Here is a 13,402-nt window from a genome sequence, read left to right on the forward strand (position 1 = left end):
CCTCCTGTGATGGCCCACTCATTCATTAACCCATTAATCCAGGAATGGATTAATCCATTCATGAGAGCATATCCTTCATGTTCTAATCACCTCCCAAAGGCCTCACTTGTCAATTCTGCCACACTGGGGATAAAGCTTCCACATGAGTTTTGGAGGAGACAAACATTCAGACCATAGCATCTTGTAATATTAAAAATTCCTCAAAAACATTATCTTGATCAGCTGCATAATATTCAGTGGAATGTTACATGGATCTATATCCATATGTGGATACATCACATTCCTTGTGAGAATCTACCACACATACCTGATTGCTTGTACTTGTGTTTCTGGGGTACTTAAAGAGCAATTATCCAAAAATATGTGAAAAATGACCTTTTATATAATACAGTGAGAGAATATTGAGAGAAAGTGCATGCTTATGAAGTTTTATTTAAATATACTGGGAGTATTAAAGAAAGCACTATATAATAACTACTGAAATAATGTGTCATAGTAAAGATTATGTATGCCCGCCAAAGTAAATGATATTGAAAACATCTAGCTTACGATTCAGTATTGCAATGATATTTGAATTTCTAGAAGATATTTCTCAACTTTGAGAAAAGATAAGTTATATTAGTCTGTTTCTGATTTATAACAAAATACCTGGAACTGGATAATTTACAAGAAAATGAAATTTAGGGCCGGCCTGGCGGCGCACTGGAGAGTGTGCCGCTTGGGAGCGCAGCGGCGCTTCCACCGAGGGTTTGGGTCCCATGTGGAGACCGGTTCCCGGTCACTGGCTGGGCGCGGTGCAGGCGCAACACTGAGGGTTGCGATCCCGTTGCCGGTCCCCGGTACGGGTGCGACACCGAGGGTTGCGATCCCGTTACCGGTCAGTAAAAAGACAAAAAGGAAAAAAAAAAAAAAAAAAAAAAGAAAGAAAATGAAATTTATTGCTTACAGTTTCGGAGGCTGGGAACAAAGTCCAGAGAATACATCTGGTGAGGACGTTCTTTGGTGGTGGCTTCACAGCAAAGCAGGGTGTCACATGGTGAAAATGGTGGAGCAGAGAGAGAGAGAGATAGCTCCTTATGTGCTCTCCTTTTAAAGCCCTCAGAACCATGCCCCTGACCACCATTAAACAATTTGCTATGGCAGGGTCCTCACAATCTAATCACTTCAAGGCCCCACCTTTCAATTACCGTAATAGGATTCCGCACCTTCAACAGTTACGATGGGGATTAAGATTCAGTGATTTTGGAGGGGGGCGGGGCATTCAATCCACTACATGAGGGTTTTAGTCTGGACTTGTAGGTGTACTTTAGGCCACTGTGACTGCTCCAGTGCCATCTATCAGTCACCTTATGCTGTGGATTGATGTCCCCCCCAAAACTCAGTCCCCACTGTGACAGTGTAAAGAGAGTGGGAGATACTGTTATGGTAATTGAAAGGTGAGCCTTTGAAGAGGTGATTGGACCATAGGACCATGCCATAGTGAATGGATTAATAATTACGGTGAAGGGCATGGTTCTGAGGGCTTTAAAAGGAGAGCACATGAGAGTCTCTTTCTCCCTGCTCTGCCATGTTCTGCCATGTGAGACCCCTGCATTACTGTAAAGCCACCACCAAAGATGACCCTCACCAGATATGTTCCCTGGACTACAAACTTTTCAGCCTCTGGAAACTATAAGCGATAAATTTTATTTTCTTTATAAATCACATAGTTTCAGGTATTTATGGTATAAGTATCAGAAACAGACTAATGCACCCTATAAGAAGAGAATTCTAGTATTTGCCTGCTACCCATTACCTTAGTAATAACCCCTTGCCTTAACCCACTTCTCAAACTCAAATCCATCCCGCCCTTCAGCCTTGCACAGCCCTCCTGTTGCATCTGTCCTTGCCGTTCCAGTATTTGCTGCTTAATGTTTTCCTGACTTTAGTTTTGGAATGAACTTGGTTCACCCTTGACTCCCATTTATGTGGGGTCTCTCACTTATTTTACTGCCTTAGTCAGCCTTGGGAAAACAACCTTCCCAGAGACTGAATGGCTCTGAACTTCTTGTTTCATAATAACAAAATCACTAATGTCTGCTGGATGCTTATTCTGGGCCCAGGAACCGTGCTCATAATTTGCACAAGTAAATTTATGCGCTTCCTAAATGATCTCATTTATCCTCCTAACAATCCCGGGAATTTGGTACTATTATCATTCACATAGTTACAGATAAGGAAGCTGAGGCTCAGGGAGGTTAAGCCACTTGTCCAAGGCCGCACACGCTCTACTATGGTTGTCTTAGTCCTTTTGTGTTGCTATAACAAAATGTCTGAGAGTATTATCTGTTTATAAACAACAGAAATTTATACTTCTTAGTTCTGGACACTGGAAAGTCCAAGATCAAGGCACCAGCAGGTTTGGTGTTTGGTGTTTAGTGAAGGCTGCTCCCTAATTCCAAGTTGGCACTTTGTTGCTATGTGAGGACATGGCAGAAGTGTAAGGGAAGAAAAGGACCTAGCCAGTTTCTTCCAATAATGGCTAAAGTTTGCTAATCCCATTTATGAGGATTTAATCACCTCTTAATATTATCACATTGACAATTAAATGTCAACATGAATTTTGGAGAGTACACTCTCAAACCATAGAAGTGGTGGAACTGGGATTCGGATTTTTCTGCTCCAAAGCTTGTGCTTTAATTATAATGCTATGTCACTCTGTGTACAGGATCTGAACAGTTCTGCATGAATTTTTACACTGTACATTCAAAACAACAAGATTAAAGAGGTGGCATTGGTCAGGGTAGGTCAGGGGAGCTGAGCCACCATGAATGCTATGGGGTAAGGGATGAGTTATAGGAATAAGACCTTACACGACTGTGGGAGGAGCTGGAGATGTAAAGATCTGAAGAGGGGGAGGTGAGGACCAGAGGAGTCATCAAATAATAGATCTGAGAAGCCAAGGAACGTCCAGTTCCTAAAGCAGGCTCTGAAGGGCATGCTTGTAGAGCAGTTTAGGTTGCCTCTATACAACTCTTGCCTCTGTGAATCAGCAGCCAAGCATTTGGTGGTAGGGCTCGGGCCACTGTTGGTCAATAGGACCAGAAGCTGGAAAGAAGAGCTGGATGTTGAGTAAAGGAGAATGAAGACGTGCTTGAATCCATTGGGCATCATTATGACAATCTGTCACTGCATGCAACAATGGTGTCCTTTGGAAAATAGCAGTGCTGCTTCCCATCTCTTTTCCAAATCTCATGCACACTCCTCTATTGGCCAACCCTACCCTGGAATTATCCAGAGATAGGGGTTCTGGGAAACTTAGCTCCCAGAATAACCAAGTTGATATAGCACAATGTAGCACAGAGGTTATGCAAGGAAGCTGAAAAAGGGCAAGGATTGGATGTGCAATCAAGGGTCTTGTGATGGTCAGTTTTATGTGTCAACTTGGCTGGGCCACAGGGTGCCCAGATATTTGGTCAAATGTTATTCTGGGTATGTCTGTGAGGGTGTTTCTGGATGAGATTAACATTTGAATTGGTAGATTGAGTAAAGAAGTTTGCCTTCCCTAATGTTAGTGGGCCTCATCTGATCACCTGAAGACCTGAATAGAAAAAAAGTCTGAGTAAAAGGGAACTTCTTCTACCTGACTGCCTGAGGTGGGACGTTGTTTTTCAACTGCTTTCAGACTTGAACTGAAACATCAGCTCTACTTGGGTCTCAAGTTGCCAGCTCTTAGACTGGAACTTAAATACTACTGGCTCTCCTGGGTCCCCAGCTTGCTAACTGCAAATCTTGGGACTTCTCAGCCTCTATAATCACATGAGCCAATTCCTTATAATAGGTGTCTTTTTCTATAAATGTATATACAGTCAGTCCCCTCCATCCTTGGGTTTTGTATCTGCAGATTCACCCAACCATGAATAAAAATATATGAAGAAAAAGTAACAAAAAATAATACAAATAAAAAATACAGTATAACACTGATTGTATAGTGTTTACATTGTATTAGTTATTATAAGTAATCTAGAAATGATTTAAAGTATAGTCATGTACTGCCTAATGACATTTTGGTCAACGATGGATCCTCATATACAATGGTTGTCAGAGCAATGGATTACACCATCTGGGTTTGTGTAAGTACACTCTGTGATGCTTGCAGAAAACTGAAATTGCCTAATAATGTATTTTTCAGAACGTATCCCTCTCACTAAACTGTATACTGGATGATGTGTGTAGGTTGTATGCAAATACAATGCCCTTTTTTATAAGGGACTTGACCTCTGTGGATTTTGGTATCCATGGGGGGTCCTGGAACCAACTCCCCACAGATACCAAGGGACCACTGTCTATATACATTGTTGGTTCTGTTTCTCTGGAGAACCCTGACTAATATAGGCTTAGATGTCCCTTTCCAAGTGAAGAAAAAAAAAGAAGAAACAAACAAAAAGAACAAACACTCAAAATCTACTACGGTCCTTAGGAGAACCTGTATACTTTTGGTTTGGAGTCAAGTGCTAAAGGTCAAAATGTTCTGCTGTGAAAACTTGCCCATAGTTTAGTAGTTTTGGAAAAATAATCTTTTAGTTGGATGGAATTTTCCTTGCAGAACAAGCTACTCATGGAAGCTTGGGGCAGGATCACTTCGCTTGTTTAGAGTTTGAGTGAGAGCCGAAGCTTGAGGCTGACGCCGGACTGGTTCTCCTCTCTGTTCCATGTCGCATGAGGTCAGACACAGCCCTCTTCTGGTAACGTTATTACATCAACACCCCCTCTCATGAAGCTTTAAAAAATCACGCTAGTTCTATGTTATTGTTATTCTGCTAAGTTTGAAAATCAGTGATTGAAAACTGAAGGAGATTGTGGAGATGACCTGGCCTACTTTTTCCCAAACTGTGCTCCACACAACTCACGTTCCTAAATATTCATAGATAATCCTTGAATACAGGCCTGTATTAGTCAGGGTCTCCAGAGAAACAGAACCAACAGGATGTCATCTCTTGGTATCTTTGGGAGATTGGTTCCAGGACTCCCCATGGGTACCAAAATCAGCAGGTGGCCGTGTCCCTTATATCAAGTTGGTGTAGTACTTGCATATGATGTACATAAATCCTCCATATACGATCATGTATTGCTTAACAATGAGGTTATGTTCTGAGAGATGTGCTGTTAAGCGATTCTATGATCAAGTAGGTTTGTTAAAGGCAGCATATGTTATCCTCCTGCTGGAGAATCCAAATGTACTTTAACATTGTAAATTCTGAGACACTGATTAGACTTTGAAGTGAAAATGTCAAATAGGCAGTTGGTATATCGGTCTGGATTTCAGGGGCAAGGTTGGAGTTGGATGCATAGGTATGGAGTTAACACATTTTAAATGGTGGGAACAGATGAGATTACTATGGAGAGCGTTTAGAAGAGTGTGTGAAGTCTGGAGCTTCTGCAGCTTTCTTGTGATCATGAGGGGAGAACCTAAGAATGGAGCCAAGACCCAGGGATGGCATGGCTGAGCCAAGTGAGAGAGAAACCAGGACACTGTTGAATATAACTGCAGCTGCTAAATCTCATTCTACCATTGGGCTTTTTAGCTACAAAACCAGTACATTTCTTTTGTACCTATGTTTTTACATCATTTCTTATGGAAAGAGTCCTGACCAGTATGATATATTCCAACCTCCTTTGCACATTCATTTCTGCCTTGTCATATTTATTTATTTATCTATCTATCTATCTATTTATTATTATTATTATTATTATTATTATTATTATTATTATTATTATTATTATTATTATTATTATTATTATTTGGTGACTGGCCAGTGTGGGGATTGGAACCTTTGACCTTGGTGTTCTCAGCACCAAGCTCTCCAGACTGAACCCTCCAAGGCCCACACTCTCTGCACAAGCTTTAAATTACCAGGTGAGAGAATATGCTTGAGGCGAGAGGAGGTGAGGCAGGTTGAAGCCCTGTGGCCCTGGTCCCTGGGAGCCCACCCTGCACATGCCAACAGGGATCTGCCACGATGTCCCTAAGGATGGAGTCATCCCTGGCCTTCTCCAAGTCACTTTTGGGTAATTAAGAACCACCTTTGCTGGCCTCCACTGCTTTTAAGGCCAGTGAGTGTGCCAGGGAAACCTGCCTTTCCCTCTACTTTCTTTCCTCCTCCAAGCTCCCCACCATTAAAAAAATGATTTATTTAAAAATAGTCATTATTATTAAAAATAATTATTCAAACAGTACCAAAGACTTTTCAATGAATAGTAAGTCTTCTTTCTACTCTAGACTTCCTGTCTCTTGCCAGAGGCAGTAACTACTACTGGTCTCCTGTGTATCTTTCCAGATAGAGCTTCTGTTTAAACCTGTGTAGACAGACCCTGCCTATTTTATTTGCAAACACAGCAGGGCATGTTATACACACTGTTCAGCACCTTGCATTTTTCACGGAGTGCTGTATCTTTCATATGAGAACACATCTGTCTCATTCGTTTTCGTGGCTATGTAGTATTCCATTGTGAGGTCCCTATTGATGGACAGTTAGATTTTTCTAGGCTTTTAAAAATATACCTGATGCTGCAGTGGACATCCCTGTATATGTGACTTCAAGCACCTAAGCAGGTACATCTGTCAGACACAGTGCTTTCTTTCCAAAGAGCTGTCAAAGCTTTGTTCTTCCTGTTTCCTCCTGGCTTCCAAGGCATGGTTCATATTTGCTGTCTCTTCTTTCTCACCATTCCTTAATGGTGCTGGTAACACCAAGTTCAAGGGTTTGGAACCCTGTACTGCCCAGCTGCAAAAACAAACCAAAACAAACAAAATAAAAAAATCCCCCACCATCTGGCTTCTACCCACGGACACAATCAAAGGCCAACAATCTCCTTCCTTAGTGCATTGCCTCTGATCTTTCTGCATTGGTTTTGGCTTTTTTTGGTGCCTGGCCAGTACGGGGATCGAACCCTTGACCTTGGTGTTGTAACACCGCGCTCTAACCAGCCAGCCCCATCACTGATCTTTCTGTATGTAGCACTGACCCAGTGCCCGTCCTATCCTGAAACTCTTTTCTTATTTGGTTTTATGGGAGATAATCTTTGTCCTCCCCCTACTTCTGGAATCGTGCTTTTCCTGTGTCCTCTGCCTGTCTTCCAAAGGTCAGTGTTTGGCAGGAGCCAATGAGGTGGAACCTCCTGGGTCAGCCATTTAGCTCCTAGCTGTCCCACCTGGGTAACCCACTTACCTCACTGCCTGATCCCTGGAGGAATTTGAGGTTTTGTTGGAGTGAGCAGGACTGAAGCCGTGTTGAGGCCTAAAACTGCATGGGCTGTAGGTAAATTTTAAAAAGACACTTTTTTCTTGGCATGCATTTCTCTGGGTTTCCCCTTTCCCCATGGTTATTTGATATTTTGAACCTTGGTTATGGGGCAAGATGACATTATTTACATGAATGTCAAGTTGTTTTCCAGCCAGTCTGAAGCTGCAGACTTGCAAGGAGGCACGTACTATCCAGACTCTGAGATAAGGATGCGAGTAGAAACCAGATGGAGCCTTGGCCAGACTCTGCACCTGAGACCTTGCATGAAGCCCTCACTGCTCACATGCCCCTCCCTCCTGCTTTTCATTTCTCATGTTCCGTTCCCTCAACCTCCTCTTTAAAAACCCCTCAGTAAACCCGAGTCTTTGAGATGGCTTTAGTCTGGCCGTTCTCCTTCAGGTGTACTGGAGGGATGCTTTAGCCTAACATCTCTCCTCAGGTCATTGGGATTCCTGAATAAAAGCTGACTTTCTATCCAACAACATTTGACTTTTGAGTGTTTTGCTTTTGTCTAGGGGCCAGCAGCTGGACCTGTGAGTTTGGTATCAATTTTGGGGAGCCTCAGCCGAGTGTGCCCTGTAACAGTTTTAATCAATATCTAAATTCAAACTCTTTTCTAGGCTCAAGACCTACATTTAAAAAAGTGCATTGATGGGCTGGCCCGTGGCTCACTGGGGAGAGTGTGGTGCTGATAACACCAAGGCCCCGTGTTCAGATCCCATATAGCGATGGTTGGTTAGCTCACCGGGTGAGTGCGGTGCTGACAACACCAAATCAAGGGTTAAGATCCCTTTACTGGTCATCTTAAAAAAAAAAAGCATTATTTTTAATTTCTGTATTTTATTACTGCTTTAATATGTGTTATGCTTTATTCTGAAAGTACGAAAATGTGTACAGAGTAACAAAAATACAACAAAAGGGCTGGCTGGTTAGCTCAGTTGGTCAGAACGTGGTGTTACAACGCCAAGGTCAAGGCTTTGGATCCCTGTACTGGCCAGTCACTGAAAAAAAAAAGGGACAGAAGGAAAACCCACACATATCAGTGTATCCACCATTAAGCTTAATAAATAAAATGTAATCAATACAGATGAAGCTTCTTTTCTGCTCCCCCTTCACCTCCAGCCACCCCAGAGATAATCACTACACTGAATTTGGAGTTTGTCATTTCCTTGTATTTTAATTGAGTCCTGCATTTCTGACTCAGTTTGGTTAAAAGTGATTCCATTTATGTAAAAAGGAAAATATACTATATAACTCTATCCATCTATCTATCTAGAAGTCCTTTTTGAAAGATATGTATCAGGGACTGATTAAATAGATTATGTCAGCAAGACTGTTTACAACCTCTGAGATATACCAAATGTTAATGGTGATTATTTCTGATGCTTGGACTATGGACGGTTTTTCTATCTGCTCATCTGCTGTATTTTCTAAATTTTCAAAAGTGGAACATAAATTACTTTAATTATAGTAATATAATAATACCCCAAACCTATCTTCCCCTCAACCCTCTTACCAAGTTAGCTTTTCCGCCAGATTTTCCTGTTTCTGTCAGAGACATTACAATTCTTCCTAGGTTCCAATTCCTTCCCTCTCTCACATTCTGTCAGTTACTTCTATTCCTTGTGGTTATTTGAGTATATTTCTCTATCTCCCCTGTTAGATTTTAAGTTCTTAAGGGGCACAGACTTTGTCTCGTCTGTCTCCCTGGGGCCCATCACAGCTCATAAACAGATGATCCAAAAATGGTTCTTGAACCTTCCACTCAATGCCCTGGGGTTGTCTACATCTGGCAACTGTCATCTGGCTGAGAAATTTCCTCTATAAATAAGCAGTTTCTGTTTCAGGTATGGTTTGCTCTGATATTTACACCCCATCTCTTACCCCACCCATGCCTCAAACTTAGAAACTTGAATAAAAAATAAATAAATAAAAGAAGAGAAACTTGAATTACAGGTGGTATTCAAATGTGTAGCCACAGTGCAAAGTGACAACACCCAAAAGAACCAACTTCACGCTGGTAAGCTCTTTTTTTCCTCGACATCTGGCTGCTGTCACTACATTTGCTGGGGAATTCTTGATGAGATTTTACTTGTCCTTCTGTGCTATTCTGTCTGTGGTCCTCTTGTTTCTTTTTGTGATCGAGTTCCAGATGGCTCAGCGGTGCTTCCAAGATGAATATTTTGACAGTTTGTTGCATGCTTGCAAACCTTGTCACCTCCGATGTTCTAATACCCCTCCTGTAACATGTCAGCGTTACTGTAATGCAAGTAAGTAATATTGCTTGAACGATTATTCATTGGTGTGAAGGATTCTTTCTATATGGGTTGCTTATTTATTCAGAGAATAAACATTACAGTGAAGATGGTGAGATTTTCTGGATGAAAAAGAGAAAGGAAATCAGGCAATGACTTAAATGTCTACAGGAACAAAGTAATTATTTAGAATTGAACTTGATTTTATTCAGTGCTATTAGCAACACAGATTTTTATCAGTTCTTCTAATAAAGTAGTACTTAGAATTTAAAAATCAATGCTGATGAATTAGGAGAATTGAATGGCAAATAATTCATACTTGATGTAAATATTATGCTATCGGCTCATTTTCTCTCTGACACTCTTTTAATAAAGGTATGACCAATTCAGTGAAAGGAACAAATGCGATTCTCTGGACCTGTTTGGGCCTGAGCTTGATGGTTTCTTTGGCAGTTTTTGTGCTAATGTTCCTGCTGAGGAAGATGAGCTCTGAACCATTAAAGGACAAATTTAAAAATGCAGGTTGGTTTGATGGTGAATCTTTTTTTTTCTTAAAAATTTTATTTATTTATTTTTGATTATACACGTTTGTGGGGTAGAGAGTTGACTATCAGTATTTGCATACAGTATGTGATGATCAAATCAATATTATCAGCATGTTCATCATTACAAACTGTAATTATTCTTTGTGTCCCTTACCCAGTTTCTTTCTAATTCCCCCCATCCCCTCCCCTTTTCCCACTGAGTCTTTGAAATCTGTTTCCAGGAGGTGGCTATTTTGAGTTTCAGTTCCTTTTCCTTTCCAACATTGACTGTTCCATTCAGTTGCAGTCCTTTTGAGTCTGTTAGAGGATAGTTGTGTTAAATGAACTTCTTGGTAGAAGTGAGCCATCTTCATCCTGATGTTGACATCTTCTTTGCAGGTTTCCTACAAAGTCAGCTTTCTCCCAGATTCTTCCCTTGGTAATTACTCTATTGAAGTACCGAGGCTTCCTTGGGAAACATCTGTCTCTTTGACTACAGTTAGCACAATTGATTAAATGTCATGCTATCAGAAACTGCTAGCCAGGCCTGCTACTATCAGGAGAAGCATACTTGGCAAGATCCGTGGCCATGTTTTTAATACAAATATAAGCATTGGTTGCTTGGCTGAACATTTTACTACCGAAAAATGCTAGAAATGAGTAACCAGTTGCTCCTGGATTATTTGAGCAATCATGCCAAAAATAATGGTCTTTACAATGCAGTAGACAATCAGTCCCAGGGAAGTGAATGTTCTACTCAAGGGCCTCTTAAGATGAAAATATTTATGCAGCACTTTTGTCCATGATCTGATTCACAAACACATAACAGCCTTGCCCTATTTCTTTACGTGTTTATTTCCCATGCCTAATCTGGAAAGCGTCCTCCTCATTTGCTTTCTAGTACAGGAGAAGAGGTAGATGACTTTCACATGATTTATTCATTTTTCATTTTTTTTTTCCCCTGGGGTCAGACAGATGAAGAGTCAATTTTTTTTAACATAAAATAAAACCTGTATATATTTAAGGTGTACAGCATGTTTTGCTCTATATATTCATGGTGAATGATTACTACAGTCAAACAAATTAGCATATCCATCTCCTCACAGTTCTTTTTTATGGATGAGAGTACCTGAAGTCTATTTTCAGCAAATTTGCGGTGTACAACACAGCATTAACTGTAGTCATCATGCTGTTCATTAGATCTCTAGATTTATTCATCCTGTACAAGTGCAACATTGCTTTCATTGACCAACAATTCCCCACTTCCACCTCTCTGCCCCTGGTAGCCACACTTCTACTCTCTGCTTCTACGTATGCAACTTTTTTAGATTCTACATATGAGTGAGATCATCCAGTATTTTTCTTCCTGTGTCTGGCTCATTTTGAGAGTGACTTTAAGTCCGACATTTTGGAAGATGGATTTACACTGTGGAATGCTGGGAAGTAGTAAAACTTACCTTCACAGTTATATAACGGGGCTGTAATAAAGACTCCCTTATGTGATCATTACAAAAAATTTTAATCTGCTGCAAAATGCTCTGTTAAGAGAAGCAACTTTACTTCTGAATTCTAAAGTGTCACCCATAGGCTGATTTTGGTGTGCTGTAACATATTTCTGTCATTTTCACGTGTGTAAGATAGGTTCAAAACCTCAGTGCTTGTGGGCCGGCCCATAGCTCACTCGGGAGAGTGCGGTGCAGATAACACCAAGGCCATGGGTTCGGATCCTATATAGGGATGGCCGGTTGGCTCAATGGCTGAACGTGGTGCTGACAACACCAAGCTGAGGGTTGAGATCCCCTTACTGGTCATCTTTATATAGGGAAACAAACAAACAAACAAACAAAAACTCCTCAATGCTTGCAAGGGCTGAGTAGGTAACAAATGTGCATAGTGGGCCAAGTGGAGGCTTTGGCAACAGGGGAGCCCCTGCCCTGGCTGGAGGTGACAGCTGCTTTCAGCTTCAGCTGATTGTTTCTATGTAAGGAATGGTGGCTCTATGTTGCCACATTTTGTTGTCTAAAAAAGAGGCCAGTTGTCTAGATTTTTATGTAAAATCCCTTGATTTTTAAATGCAGGCCAACATAAAACAAGCAAACACTTAAAAACATTTTATGCTCCCCCCAAATCATGTCTTCAAGCCCAATGTGACCTGCGGTCTGAAAGTTTGAGATTCTAGTGTAGGACATATTCTTTCTGTATGAAAAGATCTCGCATTGCTTTGAGTCCTGCTGCATACTGCTAAGATTGTCATGACCATGCTGAAAGAAAGTAAGCCGAGATGCCAGGTACAGTTCAAGCTTTATTAAAGAAAGAAAATCTGCTGGGCTGTACTCAAAATGGAGGACAGCCCAGGGCTGCCTGAAAATGGGGGACAGCACTAGGTGTGGGGGTGGTAGAGTTTATATAGGTATGTTGGCACCAAGAGCTGGGTGATGTAATTCTGGGGTGGGGATTGGGTTAGGTCATGGGAATGGAGAGTTCTGCGCATGTGGAAACGCCGAAAGTTTCATTTGCTCCGAAACCATGAGGCTTCTTTTGAAAGAGAACGGGGGAGGGGAGGGGAGGAGGTGGACGGCACCATTTTGTACTTGGGCTTGTCTAAAGTGGTGCTGATTATGTTGCAGATCTATTACATGTCCCATGGGAAGTTTAGGTTAATGTTTCTGTTTCTTCATGATCAGGATCGGTACTCCTGGACGTGGCTAATGCTGACCTGGACAATAGCAGGACTGGTGATGAAATGATCCTTCCAACAGGGCTGGGGTACACAGTAGAAGAATGTACCTGTGAAGACTGTGTCAAGAGCAAACTAAAGGTCGATTCTGACCACTTCTTTCCACTCCCAGCCATGGAAGAAGGTGCCACCATTCTTGTCACCACGAAAACAAATGATTATTGCAAGAGCCTGCCAACTGCCTTGAGTGTTACTGGGATAGAGACATCAATTTCTAAAAATAATTAACCATTTCTGAAAATCTTTTGTCAGAAAGAAAATGTGATGGATCAGATCTCATTAGGATGACTGTATTCATCAGTTGCTGATACAGCTTTTTGTGCTCTAATTCTGGAAACTCTTCATTTTTTTATTTTTATTTTTTATTAATTTTATTTTGTCGATATACAATGAGGTTGATTATTGTGGCCCGTTACCAAAACCCCCCTCCCTCCTCCCTCTCCTCCATCCCACCCAACAATGTCCTTTCTGTTTGCTTGTTGTATCAACTTCAAGGAGCTGTAGTTGTTAAGTCTTCTTCCCCCCGCCCCCCGGTGTTTTTCTGTGTGCATGTGAATTTATTTATTTATTTTTAGCTCCCACCAATAAGTGAGAACATGTGGT

The 13,402-nt window shown here is 41.3% G+C and overlaps 1 protein-coding gene across 1 annotated transcript; it reads left to right on the top strand.

Annotated features, from left to right (window-relative positions):
• The first annotated feature begins 9,435 nt into the window (after positions 1 to 9,435).
• On the top strand, positions 9,436 to 13,027 carry TNFRSF17 (tumor necrosis factor receptor superfamily, member 17). Its single transcript, XM_008591815.1, has 3 exons — positions 9,436 to 9,553; positions 9,914 to 10,060; positions 12,747 to 13,027. The coding sequence occupies exons 1-3, from the start codon at positions 9,436 to 9,438 to the stop codon at positions 13,025 to 13,027; spliced, it is 546 nt and encodes a 181-aa protein (XP_008590037.1).
• Positions 13,028 to 13,402: the final 375 nt, after the last annotated feature.

This window comes from Galeopterus variegatus, unplaced genomic scaffold (assembly GCF_000696425.1).
Source record: "Galeopterus variegatus unplaced genomic scaffold, G_variegatus-3.0.2 Scaffold150, whole genome shotgun sequence".
NCBI lineage: Eukaryota > Metazoa > Chordata > Mammalia > Dermoptera > Cynocephalidae > Galeopterus > Galeopterus variegatus.

Bases quoted from the DNA above. Each gene is read 5' to 3' on its own strand.
- TNFRSF17 (XM_008591815.1), top strand. From the start codon at position 9,436: ATGGCTCAGCGGTGCTTCCAAGATGAATATTTTGACAGTTTGTTGCAT. The intron at 9,554-9,913 runs GTAAGTAATATT...CTTTTAATAAAG, and splicing joins TCAGCGTTACTGTAATGCAA to GTATGACCAATTCAGTGAAA. The intron at 10,061-12,746 runs GTTGGTTTGATG...CTTCATGATCAG, and splicing joins GGACAAATTTAAAAATGCAG to GATCGGTACTCCTGGACGTG.